At 39.5% G+C, this 18,006-nt stretch overlaps 2 protein-coding genes across 2 annotated transcripts; one reads left to right on the top strand and one right to left on the bottom strand.

Moving 5' to 3' along the window:
* Window positions 1-1,314: 1,314 nt before the first annotated feature.
* CBG21401 lies at window positions 1,315-2,444 on the top strand (the record flags this gene model as incomplete). The annotated part of the gene is made up of 4 exons (XM_045242926.1): window positions 1,315-1,378; window positions 1,423-1,613; window positions 1,668-2,292; window positions 2,344-2,444. The coding sequence occupies 4 exons, from the start codon at window positions 1,315-1,317 to the stop codon at window positions 2,442-2,444; spliced, it is 981 nt and encodes a 326-aa protein (XP_045097296.1).
* A 980-nt stretch (window positions 2,445-3,424) lies between these two features.
* Window positions 3,425-17,944, bottom strand: CBG21399 (the record flags this gene model as incomplete). The annotated part of the gene is made up of 23 exons (XM_002646925.1): window positions 3,425-3,474; window positions 4,098-4,196; window positions 4,244-4,324; window positions 4,391-4,477; window positions 4,525-4,698; window positions 4,807-4,917; window positions 5,147-5,232; window positions 5,283-5,359; window positions 7,993-8,129; window positions 8,185-8,682; window positions 9,023-9,094; window positions 9,733-9,839; window positions 10,594-10,610; window positions 10,657-10,802; window positions 11,040-11,093; window positions 11,489-13,432; window positions 13,639-13,706; window positions 15,504-15,552; window positions 15,618-16,829; window positions 16,883-16,957; window positions 17,153-17,311; window positions 17,349-17,570; window positions 17,830-17,944. 23 exons carry the CDS (start codon window positions 17,942-17,944, stop codon window positions 3,425-3,427), a joined length of 5,640 nt encoding a protein of 1,879 aa, XP_002646971.1.
* Between the last annotated feature and the right edge of the window lie 62 nt (window positions 17,945-18,006).

The following is an 18,006-nucleotide window of genomic DNA, read 5'->3' as shown; positions in this document are numbered from 1 at the left end:
GTGAGAGCAAAAGACACCGCGATTGCTGCCCATTTTCTTTTTTTTCAAAAATATCTTTCTCTTTCCCATAACCTTTTCTTCATTTTTTTTTCAAAAATGACTTATCTAGGAGAAGTAATTCAAATTGAAGAAGCGATGAATGTGTGACTCACAAGCCCGCGACTTTTGTTCGATAGAGCGAAGTTGCTTTTTTGCGCTATCTTAGATTTCCTCATAATTCATTGTAATTCTGTTAATTTTTGAACTGAAGAATGCGTCTGTATTGTTAAAATCACACATTTTATTATCTTAAATAATCAAATAACTTTCTGTTTTCCACATCTTTTTCTGTTTGTTTATTCGTCCACATGAGATTAGTTGGCCGTGTTCCAAAGACGTCATCGAAAAGAAGACCATGCGATTTCATTCAGAGTTTTAGTACGGTACTTCGTTGCTCTCCAACACCTCCTGTCTGCCTGATACGTCATCTACTATCCATTTTCTCGTCGCAACGCACAGGAGACCGATATGTGTTCATCAGGCATAGATTGCGCACACTTTTCTTCTTTTCGTGCCAGTACCCTGACGAGATACAGGCGGTGGGGATGGACCACCAGCAGTCTTGCTCCGCCCAGACCATTCCCGTATATCCGTTGTGTGCAATGCAATTGATCGATTATGAGCATGCTGTTGAATGATTCCTCGCACATCTCTCATGTTTACAGTTTGAACTCAATTATCTCAGCTCATATGACAGATATGAAAAAATTGTAAACTAATAAAATTGAGTTGAAATTATGGCAAACCTTTTATCAGTTGACCAATTTTTGATATCTCTTATACGAACTGAGATATATGAGCTCGAAGTTGAGTCGCAGATGGTATTTCATCATTATCCTCTTTTTGAAATTATCATCCCGTCATTTTGAACAAGTTTGAACCAGGAAATGCTATAATTTGTCCGATGCACTTTTTTTCTGACTATGTGTCGATTTACGAGACTCGCGCGCGTAACTACTCTTTGCGAGACCCGCGCGCCGCTTTTGAATACTATGAATCATTTACTTGACATATGTTTGAATTAGTTTCGATTAATATCCAACTTTTCATTAGCGTAGGTCAGATAGTAAAATTTACCTCCTTGTTTGTAGGTAGAATAACACAAATTGTTTTGTGATAAATTTCTTTTAACATAACCACATCTCAGTATTTTCTCTTCTTCTATTTGAATACCTTGCTCGTAATTTGCGTTTCCGTTCGTTCATCTCCCTATTTTAATTGATAGAGATTTTCGACTTTTCAGAATCACCTCCTCCCCTCAAGTAGACGTCAACCATGGAAGCTCTGTCGGACGCCGTCAACCAGCAACAAAACCAAGCTGAAGGTCCCTCTCTCCAAGGTAAGAGAGATTTTTTTAAGATATACAATTTTGTCGTTTTCCAGGAAGTTTGAAGGATACTGCGAACCGAAAGGAAACGAAGGCGAAAAGGGTTGTTGAAAAGAGAGAAGAAATGGCTTCCAAGTTGAAGTTCAAGGATGATCAGATCCTCGCCCTGGAAGGAGAAATTGAGCATATGAAGAACCAGCATCACGTCGCAATGAAGAAATTGGAAGCGGAAGCCCAGGAAGCTCGGGTAGGCCGTAGAGCGGCTGAAAATAGAGCAACGGGCTATGACCAAGATTTTAAGAGAGCCAGGGCCCAGCTTCGAGGATGCCAGGATGAGTTAGAGAGGGTCAGAAAATCTTTGGAGATGCTGCAGGCGAGAAGAAAGGAAAGAGAGCCACAAATCAAGATCGGAGAAGAAGAAAATGTGGAGAACGGCAAAAAGGAATTGGAAGAAGAACTGAAGCAAGCAAAATTTCAGTGGAATTGCGCAAAGATGCGAGCCGACGACCTCCTCTCCTTATTGGAGTATGAGAGAAGAGCCCGAAAACAAGAAAAATCGGCTCATTATCATAAGAAAATGAAGTGGAATGCGGATAAAGAAGGATACGAACAGATGGCAGAGAATTTTTTGGATGATATGAGAGAAGAAGCCGATCTAGTCAAGTCTCTGAAGAAGGAGAGGGACATTTTGAGAAGGGAGAGAGATGCTGAAAAAAAGGCAAAGGAGGAACTTTTGGATGCATTTCGACAAATGGATGAAAATGCAAAACGGTTGAAGAAGGAGCTAACAACTGCCGAAGAAGAGAAGCAGACAAAGGAAAATGTTTGGAAGGCTGAAAAAGAAGCTCTGGAAGCTCAAGTTCGAGAAGCCCAAGCTTGTATGAAGCGGATCCAGGATCTTGCTCAGCAATTTCCCAGAACCCAAGGTTTGAAAATATATCTGTACTTTATCTTTTTCTAACAATCAACGTTTTCAGCTCTCTCTGCTCCTGTCCTAACGAAACTTACTTCTTTTTGGAGTTGGACGTTTTGGCATCTTCATGCTCGAGGATGCTTGGGGAGTGCTTGCGGATCCTGAATCTAATAAATATTTGAATTTTGAACATTGAAAATTTTTCTCACCTGGAATATTCAAGTTGCCGAAATGTGTTCCGGAACCAGGGAATCCAACAAAACCTCCGAACTGCGGACCATTTGGAGGAAAGTTGGAAGCATGTGGAGTCGCTCCAGAAAAGTGTGGAATTCGATTGGCAAGGATCTGTTGGTGTTGAGGAATGATCGGATACTGTGGCCAATGTGGGAATGGCATCTGTGGGTGAATCGGTTGCTGTGGGAAAAGTGGTGGTAGTTGCGGGGCAAAGGGATACTGTCCTTGAGAGCTTTGGAGCATTCTTTGCCAATTTTGTGCATCCGCCCCTTCTTGTTCTTCTTCTCCTTCCGATTCTCCACCTTCCATCTCCGTGCCGTCTTGTTGATGCGGCTCTTGAGGAACGGCAACGACAGTGGAATGGGGCACGACGTTTTCCTGAACAACCTCTTCCGCCTCCTTTTCCCTTTCCTCGCTTCTATCTCTACGCTCCACGACAACTGATCCTGAATGATCAGTCTCATCCAGAATCACCTCTGAAAAATTCAGAAGTTACAACAAGGTCTATTTTCTCAAAAATCACGTTTGATAGTAGTGGGAGCTCTCACTGGCATCTTGATGCCTGGCGCAGAACCTGGTGGTAATTCTACTCCGTGGGGAACTGGCCAATCTTCGAAAACTGGGTTATTTGAGTCCAAAACTGGGTCCTTTCTTGGCTTGAATAGGTTGCTGAATTAAAGTGATTAGTCAGAAAAAGGAGAAAGAGAGAAGAATAAGGTATATTGCATGAATGGAACCATGTGAAATCGGCACAAATAAAGTTTTAAAAAATTGATAGAAAAAGAACTATAAGTTTATCACAACAACAAACAAAAAAAAATAAAAAATGAGGCAGCCAACTACTATTCAATCAATAAAAAAGATATGCAAATGTAAAAAGTGGAAGAGATCCTGAGCTGAGTGGGAATTCTTCAGACTTGAAGCTGGAGATAAACTTGAAGAACTACTGGTGGTGGTAGATCTGAAAACCGATATTTTACCATGTCACATGAATCAATAAAATACCTTATGAGCTTCGTGAGTTTTCTGGACACGATCAAAAGAGTGAGTAGATTGGATTAGTTGCCTTTTTCTCCCCTGTCCTCTGGTTTGGTTCTCTGCACCTCTCTTTCTTTGGTTTGGTTGGGTAGATCCATATCCACTAGAGCTTGATTGAGCAGAAAGGGAAGCGAACGACAAAGGAGAAGCAGATGAGAACGTCGAAGAACCACTATCTGCAATTTTTGCTCAGCTCAACCTCTGTTATTAATCTTGTTTGGTGCCGATGAACCTTCGAGGCCGATTTTTTCTTTAAAGGAGGCGAGACAGCAAAAATTTCGGGGGACAGTTCGGGAGACGAAATCGCGCAAAAATCACAAAAAAAAATCACAAACAAAAATCTGATTGTGAGGGGAATAGGCAAAAATTTAATAACTCCGAAATACTGTATCAAAGGCGTGTGAAGTTATTTGTAAATTAAAACCGTAGCCGATTCCTCTCCAGGACCGGCTATACGCCTTTAAATAAAAAATCAGCCACAAGATCCATCGGCGACGAACATGAATAATATTAAATTTTCATTTTCTGGGCTTCAAAAAAACTTACCGCTTGAAGAAGACAAACTAGGTAGATACAGATTCTCGCTGCTTCTAGATGCATCATTGCTCTTCGGAGCTGGTGGAGGATGGAAGGATGACGATGGACCTGAAATAATATATCTTGACTGATATTTTTTATGTCAAGAAACTCACTGGTTAAACTAGCGATAGGGGAAACAGGACTTAAAGAGGATGGAGGACGAGCCGCAGGTGATGATGCCGAAGGATCACAGGCTGAAATCATAGCTCAGTTTAACCTCTGTTCTTCAATTTCAAATTTCTGTGGATCAAAAAACTAACCAGATGAAGACGGACTAGGTTTATCCGTGCTCCTTTGGTCCACAAGCATTGGCTTCTCCGTGACTCCCTTATCCTTCGAGACACAATCTTCAAAAAATCAGGTTCATGTGTATCATTATTCAAAAAATACTCACCTAGATAAGCAGCCCATTTTTCATATTCTTCTGCTGACTTGCATAAATAGCTTTGATGGGGGCTGGGACCAGAATCCTCTGATTTGTGTCCGGAATGCAGCTCATCATTGACTTCTACTACCGATCGGCATTTCTTCAGCTGCTTCCGGAGATTACGGTATTTTTCTTCTTCCTCTTCATATTACATCTTGTAGCACTCCAAATCTGTTTTTAATTGTAGTCGTTACCTTGGCCTGAAAAAACTTTGCATTGGTTTCAGTATTCATTTTCAGTTTCACTCACTTCTTATGATCTCCTTCATTTCAGCATTCTCTTTCTTCAGTTCAGAGTTCTCTCTGTTCAATTCCGCAACGAAGCTCCGCAAATTTGTTTCCGTTTCCAGGTATTGCTTATCTGGAAAAAATGTGTCATGAATTGTTATGCCCAAACTTAAACTCACGTTAAGCCTTTAAAGCTAGAATCATTGCCTTCTTGACGACTACGGTTTCTTCTTCTTGGGATCCTGAGCCTGAGTTTTGTGGATCCTGAGCATGAATGATAGGAACCTTCACTTCCCTCTCCTTTTGCACATCTGAAAATTATTTTCATGGGACTTTTACTGTTCCTAGTTAATTAAACTTACCTCTTTCCTCGATTTCTGCGCGTGGTGATCCTCCAGATTCTGGTAGTGCCGGATGTTTCCATTGGGTTGGACACTGGTGGTGGTGTCTGGAAGAAAAGCCAACTATGATCCTCATTTCGATATTTAATGATCATACCTTTTTTCTTGTGGAAGATTATTTCGCAATAGTCGTTGTGGGAGGAAGACATGGTGACGATGAAGAGCTAGAAGATTCTGGAAAAATAGATAGCGTTGGAGAGGAAAAAATACACGAGGTATAACGAGAGAGATTTTTTTCGGAATGCAAGTTATTGAAGACATATCGATTAATAATACCACGCAAGAGTGCGCATCATCTGGTCTGGGCGGAGCAAGTACCCTTTATGACCTCCCATATTGCCCTATCCCCTAGTTGTTCATTGGAAAGGCATGAAAGAACCTAATACGATATGAATAGAAGGATATCCAGTTGGGTTTACAAAATTTTGAAGATCCCAAAAAGACAAGAGGAGGATGAGGTTCCAGAAAAAGAGCTCATTTTATGGATAAAACGTTAGTTAGAGAAAAAAAACATTAGATAAGTTGAAACGCTATTATGCTACCTAGTGAGTCAACATAGACATGGTTTTAGAAGAGTTATTCAAACACACATAACTACACACTTTGAAAATGGCGCCAATTCTTCCTCGAATGCCTATGTAGATGTCTGCGTATCTTCACTTGTCGCCTTATTTTTTTTCTCTACCACTCTCCTAATTCAATGCGTTCTATCACTATTATGTTTCTGTCGCACACACGCGAAGGAGAAGGGACCGCACACCTCGCGACGCAATCTGGTGGATAACAGACGTGTGGGTTGCAACACGTGGGGTGTTAGGCCACCGTGAAAGTTTACATTGGTGAGGGCGGAAATGGTTTTGCGCAGAAATTGAGTCAGGGAGACGGTTAGCGGATATTGTCGACTCAAAATGTAACCTGACAAAAAATAATTTTTCTAAAAAAGTACCAAAAGGATACTTGGCAGATAATGACCTACTGTACCTAGTATACCAATGTACCTACTGTACCTACTGTACCCACTCTATTAGCGTACCACTGAAAATCTACTGTACTACTGAAGACCTACAGTACCCTAGACTACACATAACACAACTCTCCAGTTCAGTCTGAAGGTGTGAACTGTCACACTTGTCTTCAAGATAGGGCTTAACTAATCCGGGACGGTGAGTAAACAAACATCAAACAACTTAATTCTAGACTGGAACATAGACAAGGATTAGCACCTAATAAAACTTAAAAAACAGTGGTTGACAACTGGAAGAGAATGCCGTTCGTCAATCTCTCAGGAGCGCATTTTATGCTTCTTCTGAAAAAAATTAAATGTCGAAAAATATGTTAGTTGGGCTCCTCATACCCTTATAATCAATGAACCAACCTCCGGACTAACATTTAACTTGTTTCCAGGTTGTTATGGGATAAATCACATTTTCTTCAGTTTCACTTTCAGATGTGGATGGAAAAGGAGCACCTAAAGAAAAATGATCATAAATCAGGAAGAGGAAAAAACTTTTTGATAAAAAGTGACTTGTTGCTAAATGAAATTCCCATGAGTTATACCGGAACAAAAGCAAGGATCTTAATTAGTCGGCGTTCATATCGTTACAGCGAGCAATACGGCCATTAGAGAGATTAGACGCCCTCTCTCATTGCTTCTTTTTCCCCCTACAGGTGTTGCCTACGGTCATATTACCTAATACTCGTTTTGTCTTTCGCGCGAGACGAAAAATAATTGCGCTAGTCTTTTTTCATCTTCTGCTTGCACGCATAACGTGCCAGATGTGTGGAGTTATGTCTAGAAGGAAATAGCCGACAAGCCAATGAGCTCAATTAGCTCAATTATCTCTGTTCCTATGAGAGATATCTAAAATCTGTCAACTGACAAAGTATTGGTGACATCATGATGAACAACTTATCAGTATACGTTTTGCGAAATCTTTTGAAAGAACCGAAATGATTGACTCAAAGTGCATGTATAAGGTGGTCTTCTATTAGAGTACATCAACGCATTATTTAATACGAGAGCCAGCTTTCTCTCGAACAAACATTTGTAAATTAGATGAGTCACGAAAAAGGCCAAGCCACTCATTCGTCGTTTGTTCAGTCATTTTTGCCATTTCCATACCTGTCTTCATTCGAATTTGATCATAAAAACGATTTATTGCTACTATCATTTTTATTACCCCCATACTGGGAGCACCAGCATCAGATATGCAAATTTTAGGTGAAAGTTTGGGGAAGAGATACAGTAATCTAGAAGGGCGTAAAATTGATAATGAAAAAGTTGGTGATGATTACTAATCAGTAGAGCGATTAAGCCAAAATGGGGAATAGTGAAAAGCCGGAAAAGAGAATGACTTTCTAGCAAAAATAAGAGTTTCCACGGATAAATTCCTACAGTGAGGTTAGTTCAAGAATGATTGAGGAGAATGGGAAATGGGAAAATTTAAAAGGGAGCGATATGAGAAAAAAATGGAGATTCATATTTTTTGTGTGTGGGGGTGGAGGGGTTGGGAATATGCACAGGAATTGGGAGTCACAAGAGGGCGAGATGGAATAAAAGATCGAAATGGAAAAGGAAGGGAAGATCATTAGATTGAAACATAGAGAAAGGAGCAAAAGAGAAGAGAAAACAACTATGGAGAAGTTCAGAACCATAGAAAACGTCACTAAGACGATTTCGAAGAAGTCGGCCAAAAATCTTGAAGACGTCGAGCCATTAACCGAAAGAACAGCAGCTATTCCCGAGGTTTCTTCGCCTGAAAAGAATGTTTTTGAAACATGAATATTTCTTGTAAAAATCCACTCACCTCATCCTCAACGTTCTTGCAGATTGACCGCTTTCTGGAGCTGCTGGTGGCTGCTTGATCTGTTTCCTGATCGCTGACTGTCAGTTCCTGCTCCATTCTTTCCTCTTCGTCTCTGAGAGCCGCGCAAAACTCCAGATCTTCATTCTTCGTCATCAATTCATTTTTTTTCTTTCGACAAGTCTTCAATCAGACCCTTCAAAACGGTGGCCTTAAACTCATAGCTTTTGATCGTCTCCCGCTGCTCCTCAAGATCCCTGTCTTGTTTTCTTTGAACTTCTACAACTTTTCCTGTCTTCAACGTTTCCGAGCAAATTGCTTCGTAGCAAGAATCGATGACGTTCCGCAAGCTTTGATTGGAAGCTTCCAGTTGGTGGACCAGCTTCTGAAGAACGAAAACTAATTTTTCCTGATCCTTGTTTCCTGGTTTGGAAGCCAGAGCTTGATCCTTCTCATCGGCTACTTCTTTCTTCAACTCCTCATATTTTTTGGCAATGATTTCCAGCTTCATATTCTTGGTTTCCATTTCGATGAGCTTGTTTCCATAATCAAAATTGGTTTCCTCGACTCCTTTCTCCAATCTCTCCAGGAAACTATCATCAAGATCCTTGAATTCTCTTTTCAAATTGGCAATCTCCTCGTCCCTCTCCACCAACTGCTTCTCCAATTCCTTGACCTTTGTGGCACTCGAATCTAAAAGGCAATGTATAAATAGTTTTTGTTTTTTTTTTTTTGGAATTTGCGCTATCTAAAACACCGCATTTCGACAAGAGCCAAAGTTACCTTAAAACCGGTAATAGAAGGGCGCCTAACTTTGAGCCAATTTATTTCGGTTCCTGTCAAAGATATGAAAAAGTAGTCAACATTATTGATATCTTGCATAGGTGCCAAGAAAAATAGCTCAAACTTGACAGTGTGTGGGCAAAAAGTTCATAAGTTCAAAAAATCTAGTGCACACATCGCTGAGTTCATAGTAAAGTATATTCCCAGAAATAGGCATGTTATTTTTCAGAAAAAGTTGTATTGTTCTCACCATTCTCCGATTCGACTCCATTGAGCTCATTTTGAAGACTTTGGCTGCTGGACATTGCTTGACAACGACTTGCTGAAATAATTGAAGTAAAAACATAGGTAAAAGCTTCACAACGAATAAAATCGCTTTTAAACTGTGTACTACATAGTTTTAAAGTTATAAAAACTCCTTTTCTCAGGAAAAAACGCTCAAATTCATTAAAAATGAAAGTTTTGTACTAAATGCATTAAATTCAAACTTCAAAGAGTGAAAGCCAGATGAGAGACGTAGAGAAAAGACAGTGCGGCGGGGCAGGAAACAAATAGTCACTCATACATGCAAGAACATAGAAGAAAGAGGAAAAAAAGCCTGGACCCGGACAGAGAAGCGAGGTAAGCAGAAGGAGGCAGCAGAGGTTTTGACTCATCAAGAGATTTTATTGGTGCTTGCTTGGGTACTATTGCTCTAATAAGGACAAATAGCAATAGACATGTAACACGTAAGCTGATCCAGTTAGGTGCCAGCAAGTTCTTGTACCCGGAGAACGTTTAACAAACGCTAATAAAGTGGACCTCTTAACTTTGAGGCAATTTATCTCGGCTATTGTAAGAGGTATCAAAAAGTGGTCAACTAACAAAATGTTTATCATAATACCAGAAGTATTTTGCTAGTTGACAACTTTTTCATATCTTTTACAGGAACCAAAAAAATAGAGCTCAAAGTGCACTTACAGTTCGCTAGGCGTCTATAAAAGCAAATACGGTTTTCCTTTCTGAAGAAGTTTCCAGAGGAGAAAAGCCATGGAATACTAATATCTCTGATAGCCACTGATAGAAAGCTGATATTTCAAGTGACTCATCGACGGACACGATCATTGTTCGGAAGACAAAATTTCAAATGGAGAAGAAATTTCGAAATAACGACAAAAGAGGGCAATGGAGCATAAAAGAGAAACTTGGGAATATGACTTCCAGAAAATTGTAATTTTACGTCCAATTATTTTAGAATTGTGACTGTATCTAATTTTACAGTGATATCAACTCAATTGAGCATTGTCTATAACAGAAGCCCACCTATACATGCACTTTCAGATCAATAATCTCGGTTCCTCTAATAGACATCAACAATGTTTTCACTGTAAAAACCTTGCTGATATTATGATAAACAATTAATCAGTTGACACCTTTTTTAATATCTTTGACAGGAACCGAAATAAATTAGCTCAAAAATAGGTCAAGATTATATTCATTTGAAAGCTTGTAACTTTCCAAACTCAATCGAAATGCTCTAATGTTTTGAGTTTTTCAAAAATATACAGTTTCTCAAGATTTCGAATCTTAAGCCATCCAATTCATTCAATCAGCAAGATCAGGAACAAGAAAATTACAAGTATTCGAATCTTCAAAAATACGTATCAACCAAATAAGGAACAACATAAGTTTTAACAAATATGTGTCACAAAGGGAATAGGAAAAAAATTAATGAACGTTTTTTTTTTTAATTAGTGAACTTTTTTTTCTAAATTAGTGAACATTTTAATTGGAAAAATTGAATCCAAAAATGTACAATCTTCGAAATTCTGGATCATCTACTTTCTGGAGCTCTTCGCCTGAAAATACATTTTTAAAAGCATTTTCTGGAAGCGAAAAACTCACTTTAAGTTTCTCAGTGTCACCATTCGGTCGTTTGCGTGGATTCTGAGATCCGGATGGAGCACGGGGCGTTCCGGAGTCAGGCAAAGTCGGTAATGTATCTGACGGGGATGAACATGCGGACAGAGGTGTTTTAGATGGAGTGCATTCTGAAAATGCGGATTCTCAACTACCGTATTTTCCTCTAAACCATCAACTTTGAGCCCGATTACCTCGATTCCCGTAAAAAGTATCACAATTTTGTCAACTGATATAATTTTGATGATGTTATGATAATCAATTTATCAGTTGACAAAATTTTGATATCTTTCACAGGAATCGAGATAATTGAGCTCAAAGTTAACAGTTCAAGTGGGCTTCTGAACGTTCAATTATTTAAAACTCACTGGCTGGAGCTGATGAAGTGGTGGAGCTTCCAATAGCGTCAATCATGTTTTGCACTGAAAATTCAAAATAGCTTTGAGCCAATTTTTCTCGTTTCCTGTTGAAGATACAAAAAAAGCTGTCAACTGACAAAACACTTCTGATATTATGATAAAACATTTATCAGTTGACACATTTTTGATATATTGCATAGGATCCAAGATAATTGTGCTCAAAGTTAAGAACCCTTCTACAGGTATAAACGAAAACAAGAAATTTAAGTTTGAGCTCAATTATCTCAATTTCTATGCAATGTATCAAAAATAGATCAACTAATAAAATATTGGTAAAATTATGATAAACAATTCATCAGTTGACAAATTTCTGTTATCTCTGACAGGAATCGAGATAATTGAGCTCAAACAGGAGCAAATTTATTACAGGTTTAACAGTAAACAAAAAGTACACTCACAATTCAATGTCAGGCTCTTCTGGAGCTCCTGAATTTGTGACTTCATTGCGTTCTCCGTTATCTCACTATCCTGATTTTTGGAAGCCATCTTTGCACGAAGCTCACTGATAGTCTTATCAAGACAAGCGATTTTGGCATCAGCAGTTCTGAGTTCTTGCATTTGTTTCTCGCGATGACGTCGATAGTCATCTTCAATAGCTTCGTTTTTCCCATAACTTGCCGTCAACTTTGTCTGGAGTAGGTCAATTTGGCCTTGAAGTGACGTCGTCGACTTGTTGTCATCTTTCAGTTTCGCATTCTCTTTTCTCAAACTCGCCACTTCTTTTTCCGTTCGACTTGCCTGGATCTTCCACTGATCCATTCTATCTTCATGGTTCTTCCCATCCTTTTTCAACTTCTCTACTTGTTCGACCATCTTCTCTTTCTGCTCTTTCAACACTGACAAATCAGTTAGAAGTCCGTCAATAGTGTCCTTGAAACCTGAATGCTGTAATTCCAGATGTCGAATCTTGGCGTCTCGATTGACAAGAGCTTTTTTGAACCCATCATTATCAGTTTTCATATCCTTTAAACTCTTGTCCTTCTGTTTCAAAGCCTCTTTCATTCTAGCTACCTCTTCTTTGTTATCATCTTTCAATGCCTCATTCTCTATTTTCAAATCCTCCGCTTCTTCATACAACTTGTTCACTTTATCTTGATGCATCTTTTTGAGGTTGTCAATTTGATCATCTTGCTGACGCACCAGCTCAGCAGCTTCTTCCTCCAACTCTTGAATCCTTTTCTCAAGTCCCAACGTCTTCTTTTCTTGATCCGCTGCTTGGCTTGTAAACCTGCTGACTTCTTCATCAAGCTTAGCTCTTATAGCATCCAGAGCTGAAGATTTGCCAAACAATGACTTGTTGACAGTCTCGAGACGTTGAATCTTGGCATCCTGCTCTGATTTAGCCTTGTTCAGCTCATCATTCTCCTTTTCCATGCCAACCATCTTCTCCAAATGCTCACGTGCTTGAGCCACTTGTTGCTCTTTAACCAGCCTAGACTCATTCTCCAAATCCATCACTTGCTTCAATCTCTCTTCTGCCTGCTGTTTGACAACATGGTTCAAGCGATTGACCTCGTTGTATAGCTGGATATTCATTTGGCCAAGCTGGGTGTTTTTCATTTTGACGTCGTCAATTTCAGCCTTCTTCTCATCATTCAATCGGCAAATTTCCGTGTTTTGAGAGATCTCTTTTGACATTTCAAAATCTCGTTGTTGAAGCACCTTCTTCAATTGCTCAATTTGCTGCTTTTGGTCTTCCGACGCCTTCATCCAAGCTGCAACCGCTTCTCGCAAATTCTGATTCTCAAGTTTCAGACCACCCGTGCCTCTCTCTTGCTCCAATCTCTCCTTCAACACCTTATATTCATCTAGCTGTCCGATAAGCGTCGTTCTTTCCATGTTCAGTTGTATGAGCTCCCTTCCATGGTTGAAGCTCAGAACACTAATTCGCTTCTGGACTTCCTTTTCAATGAATTCCTTCAACTTTTGAGTATCTTCCTCTTCTGAGGAGTCGGCCGTTTTTCGCTCAAGCTTCTGCGTCTCATCCTTTAGCATTTGACCTTGCTTCCCACCTAACTCCACTTGATTTCCTTCGCCCTCTTTTTTGACTTCTTGTATCAGTGGAGCAGCAACTTGTATAGTCGGACCATTTAGCTGTCCTGGGATGTTCTGATAATTTATCACTGAAGCAGTTTGGCCGGCTGTTGGCATCAGAGGTTGACTAAGCCTAGTAGGAACACCTGAGTTCCCTTCCATATGCATCTTTATCAGTGGAGCAGCAGCTTTTATAGTAGGGCCATTTAGCTTTCCTGGGAGGTTCTGATAGCTTGTCATTTGTCCTGGGATGTTCTGATAGTTCATCGTTGAGATAGCTGGTGGCATCGGAGCCTGTCTAGGCACAACTGAAAACTATGAAAATTATAATACATCTTTAGGACCCTTGGCTTGCCTAGTGGACCATTTTGAGTCCATTTTTGCTGAAAATCGACCCATAGATGCATCAGAGCCGGTTGTTGGTAGTTTTGTAAGAACCCATTTTGGACATTGTTGTTGGCTGAAAATCGATTTTAAAGATTAAAACAGCAATTTTTCGAAGATTTCAACTTACCTAGACCATTATTGTTGTTCGTTCCATTCGGCATGCTTGGAGAAGGGCTGTTGTTCATTTCGATGGACCTGGAATATTAGAAATTTCGAAAAAAAAACCGAAAAAAGTGAAGGAACTTTGAAAAAAAATGTGAAAAATGACGAGAATACGCCGCGGATCTTCTAGATCATTGATTTTCGAAAAAACATTTTTTTGAAAAATTGGTAGATCAAAATAGAGAGACGATGCTGTTTCTTGTATTTCTCATTTTGTAATTCCCGCAATTTTTTTCGGAAGGTTTTTTGATCTCTACAGTTTGTCAACTGATAAAATATTGATGATTTTATGATAAAAAATACATCAGTTGAAAAAATTTTTGATATCTCTCACAGGAATAGAGATAATCAAGCTTAAACTTGACCGTTTGGGCGGTCTTCTATGGGAGGAAATACGTGTTTTTTTTTCTCAAAAAAGGCACAAAGTCAAAACTTGAGACGCTGCTTTTAATGATTTCTGAATTGTTTAAAAAAGAAGCGTTTTAAGTTTTTATTGATTTTCTGAATCCAAACAAATTCACTTTTGTATGACTTCTTGCAACAGGAGCTGTTTTATTTATGAGCAAATTTATGATCAAACTTTAAAGTAATCGAAACTCGGGAAAATGGAGAAAGCTTGGAAAAGAAAAGGCTGGGAAGTAGATCATAAAATTTTGGTAGCTCAGGTAGATTTGGAAAATTGCGAGGTGATAAGAGAAGAAGAGGTGGAATGATAGAGGTAGAATATCTAGTGAAGCGGGGGAATACGAACAAAGGATTTCAGGTCCATAGGAAAATATAAAAGCGAACTAAAAAGATCAAATGTCAACAGAAAACAAGGAAATGGTATTCATGAGTTGTTCAATTGATAAATAAATTAGGGAAACAAGGATGGAAGGGATTGAACAACGGAAAATGATTTTTTGATAGAAAATTGGAGCATAGATGTAATCCATGGAAGCAGAGAATGAGCTACGATATGGAAGCGAATGTGGGAAATTGAGAAAAATGAAAGGAATTTAAAAAAAAACATAGAAAACAAAAAAAGGAAAAAAGACTCATAAATGTGATCCATAGGAGCAGAAGCATGTGAGATATGACCAGCATGAGGTGGAAACAAGAAGGAAGGAGCAGAGTACGGCAGACGACGAACCAAGTAGAAGTGAGGAAGAATTTGATCTGAAAGTATAGAAGTTTGAAAGAAAATCCTTTTAGAAAGACCACGCCCACAATAAATCTTACGTCCTACAATCAAAAAATGGTAATCTTGCTCACCTGGTTGTTGGAATCATGAATGGTTGTAAGAATCAGAGGCAAGGAAGCAATGACTGGTTATTGGAACCAGGAGCAAGGATACAAAGACTTTGTTGAAGAAAACCTGAAAAGAAGAATTTTGAAAAGAAAAAGCAGAAAAGAAGTGACTCTACTGTAAATTCTCTAATAGAAGGCCGCCCTATAAGTTCACTTTGATCTCAATTATCTTGGTTCCCATGAGAGATATTAAAAATTTGTCAACAGATAAAACGTTAATCATAATATCAGCAACATTTTATCAGTTAGCATATTTTTGATATCTTTTATGGCAACCGAGATAATTGAGCCTAAAGTGGAAAAATGCTAATCTGGCTCACCTGGTGATTGGAATCGTGGTCGGAGCGAAGAAGCATGGTAGCGTGGAGTAGCGAGGATCGTGGAGAAAAATCTGAAAAGAAAAACTTTCGATGGAAATAATAGAAGGACTATTTTCTAGAATGTGATCATCTATCTCATATTAACTGAAGAAATACCTGTGGAAGGATATGATGAGAGCAGGAATTAGGCATCGGTTGAGTCAATGAGCCTTCCGTTCACTGGCGCGGTCTTTTGGCAGCACGAGTTTGAGCGGAACTTCCGGGCTGTCCTGAAACAATAAAAATAATAGCCAAAAATTTGAAACAGGTCAAAATTCATTGAAAAACTCTTCACCTTGTTTCCCTCTCCAACAGAGATGTCCATTGTTGAGGACCAAAATCTTCTCGGACTGATCTTCATAGATCCTGATCATCTTTTGGTATCTTTCCATTTTCTGTTGAAGTTCCTTCACATCAGAAAGTCCTCTTGCTCGGTGCTGGAGATTTGAGATGTTGACTCGAAGATCTTGTTCTTGACGGATGAGATCGTCCAATTCGGCCACTTTCGCGTCTTTCAAAAATTGGATTTCTCGAATCGAGTTTCTCATCGAAGAGTTCTCTTTTTCGAGAGTCGAGTACTCTGATCGGAGGGTATCCGACTTTTTTTTGAACTGCTTGATGTGACCAAGAAGGCCAAGAATTTCCTGTCTCAGCCCTTCAGATGAATGCTTCTCCATCAATTCTGTCTCTGCACGGTCCAACCGCTTCTGAAGACTCTCGATCTCCTTCTTGTTTTCGAGCCAGAGCTCATTGTCGTCCTTCTGCTGCTCCAAGACCTCGGAGAACTTCTCTTCCTTTGGCATCTCGGCGATTGCCTCTGGCATTTCGGTGTAGACAGCTTCCTCGTAAAATGCTGGGGAATCGCCATTGGAACCTTCGGTCTGTTCTTGAGGTTCTGGAGAAACCGATTTCTTCAATCTCAGGTTTTCAACCTGTACTTGCATCTTGAATCGTCTCAGCTCCTGGAGCTCCTCTTCTTGAGCATGAATTTTCTCCGTCCTCGCAGCAAGCTCACACTGCATTCTCAAAAGCTCCTGATTGTTCTTTTCATTCACCGATTCTAAAGTCTCTTTCTCTTGTTGTAGCAAAACATTCTCATCGATCAGCTGAACGATCTTCTTGGTTTCGCCGTTGGTAAGGACTTCAATCTCGATTTGAAGAAACAGGATCTCCAATTCGCGAACACACTGCTCTCCAATCATCTGTATCTTCATATTTTCATTTTCGTTCATCAGACTTTCTTTTTCAGCTTCAAACTGTTCGTTCTCCTGCTCCAAAGCACCTATTTTTGCATCTTTCTTACTCCCAGCGAGCTTCAAATCTTCAACTGTCTTCTTATCGGCTGAGCTCAACATTTCGAAGTCTTCTTTGAGCCGTTTCATCGTTTCGCTCATCTTCTTCTGATGGCCTACACTCATTTGACGTTGCTTTAGCTTGAATTTCCTCAATTCATTTTCTAAGTCTTCTTGGAGTTGGCTCTTCTCACTTTTCAGGTTTTGCATCTCTTCTGAAACAACACAAAGTTAAGTTTGAAATGACCTAAGGATGCAAAGCTCCTACCTTCCATGCTTACGATTCCAAAAGGAGCAGTAGGTGAAACTGCTCGTTCAACGAGAGATGGTCCTGCATGTGCTTCTGAAAAAAATTTTGTTTCAAGTTTAAAATATGACTGATGGAACATTCAGAATGATAAAGAGTTATCAAGGATTACCAAAAATTGTCAAAAAGTCAAAATTCCATTATTTTTGTTTCACAAAGGTGTCAGATTTCAGTGACTAGCAGCCTACACTTACACTTAAAACTATTGTATCATTTCTAAAAAAAAATTACCAGTTTGAGTCGACGATTGTTTAACATTAACCGGAGTCTGACTGGAAGAAGGAGCCTCCGGTTCCATCGGAGCAATCCGAGCTTCGAGATTTTGACCCTGAACCATCTGTATGAGATTCAAAAGTTCAAGAATCTGTGGTGTGATCCCGAGTTGGCAATCTGTGAAATAGAAAAAAAAAATATTATCATTAAGTACCTATAGTACCGTTTTGAAGTTGGCTTGTTGAGAATGGAGGATAAGCAGGAGCTGGAAGAGGATGAGCTGGAAGAAGGTGATCTGGCAGCTGTGGAGGAAGTGACTGTGCAGTGAAAGAAGGCAACAAGGTAGGTGAAGGCATCGGAGTCAGGCCAATGGGAGTTGAGAGTTGAAATGAAGAGGACGGCGTTGCTTCCACAAGAGAACAAAATTGTGGCATAGCTGGAATTGTAAATTGATTCAATAGGTGGCAGTTTGAGGATAAAAATCCAATCACACAATAGCGTAGCTCAGTCGGCAAGACACTCCTAATAAGAGGTTTTCATTGGCTCTATTCCAATGCATCTCTTATTTTGCTTCAGGGCTCTTCAGAGTCTCCTGTTCTTGTTCAGTGTTCCTATTTTTTCAGAAGCCCTCAAGTTGAGACAGAACCCGAATTAAATTTCATGTCTCACCACCTTTAAAATACTGAAATTAGTACCTTGTGTCGAAGAAAAAATGCTCGGGTTCTGTCCAAAAGAACTTGGCGTAGCCGCTCGTGGAACAGAGTTGTTTGGCGCTACCAATAAATCTCGCAAAGTGGTACGTGACTGCATGTCTATTCTGATTGTATATCTAAAACAATTATTATCGTAAAACAGAAATTAAAAAAGGAAAC

This window comes from Caenorhabditis briggsae (genome assembly GCF_000004555.2).
Source record: "Caenorhabditis briggsae complete genome, chrII, whole genome shotgun sequence".
In the NCBI taxonomy this organism is placed as follows: domain Eukaryota; kingdom Metazoa; phylum Nematoda; class Chromadorea; order Rhabditida; family Rhabditidae; genus Caenorhabditis; species Caenorhabditis briggsae.
This window is presented reverse-complemented; position numbering and strand designations above follow the sequence as displayed.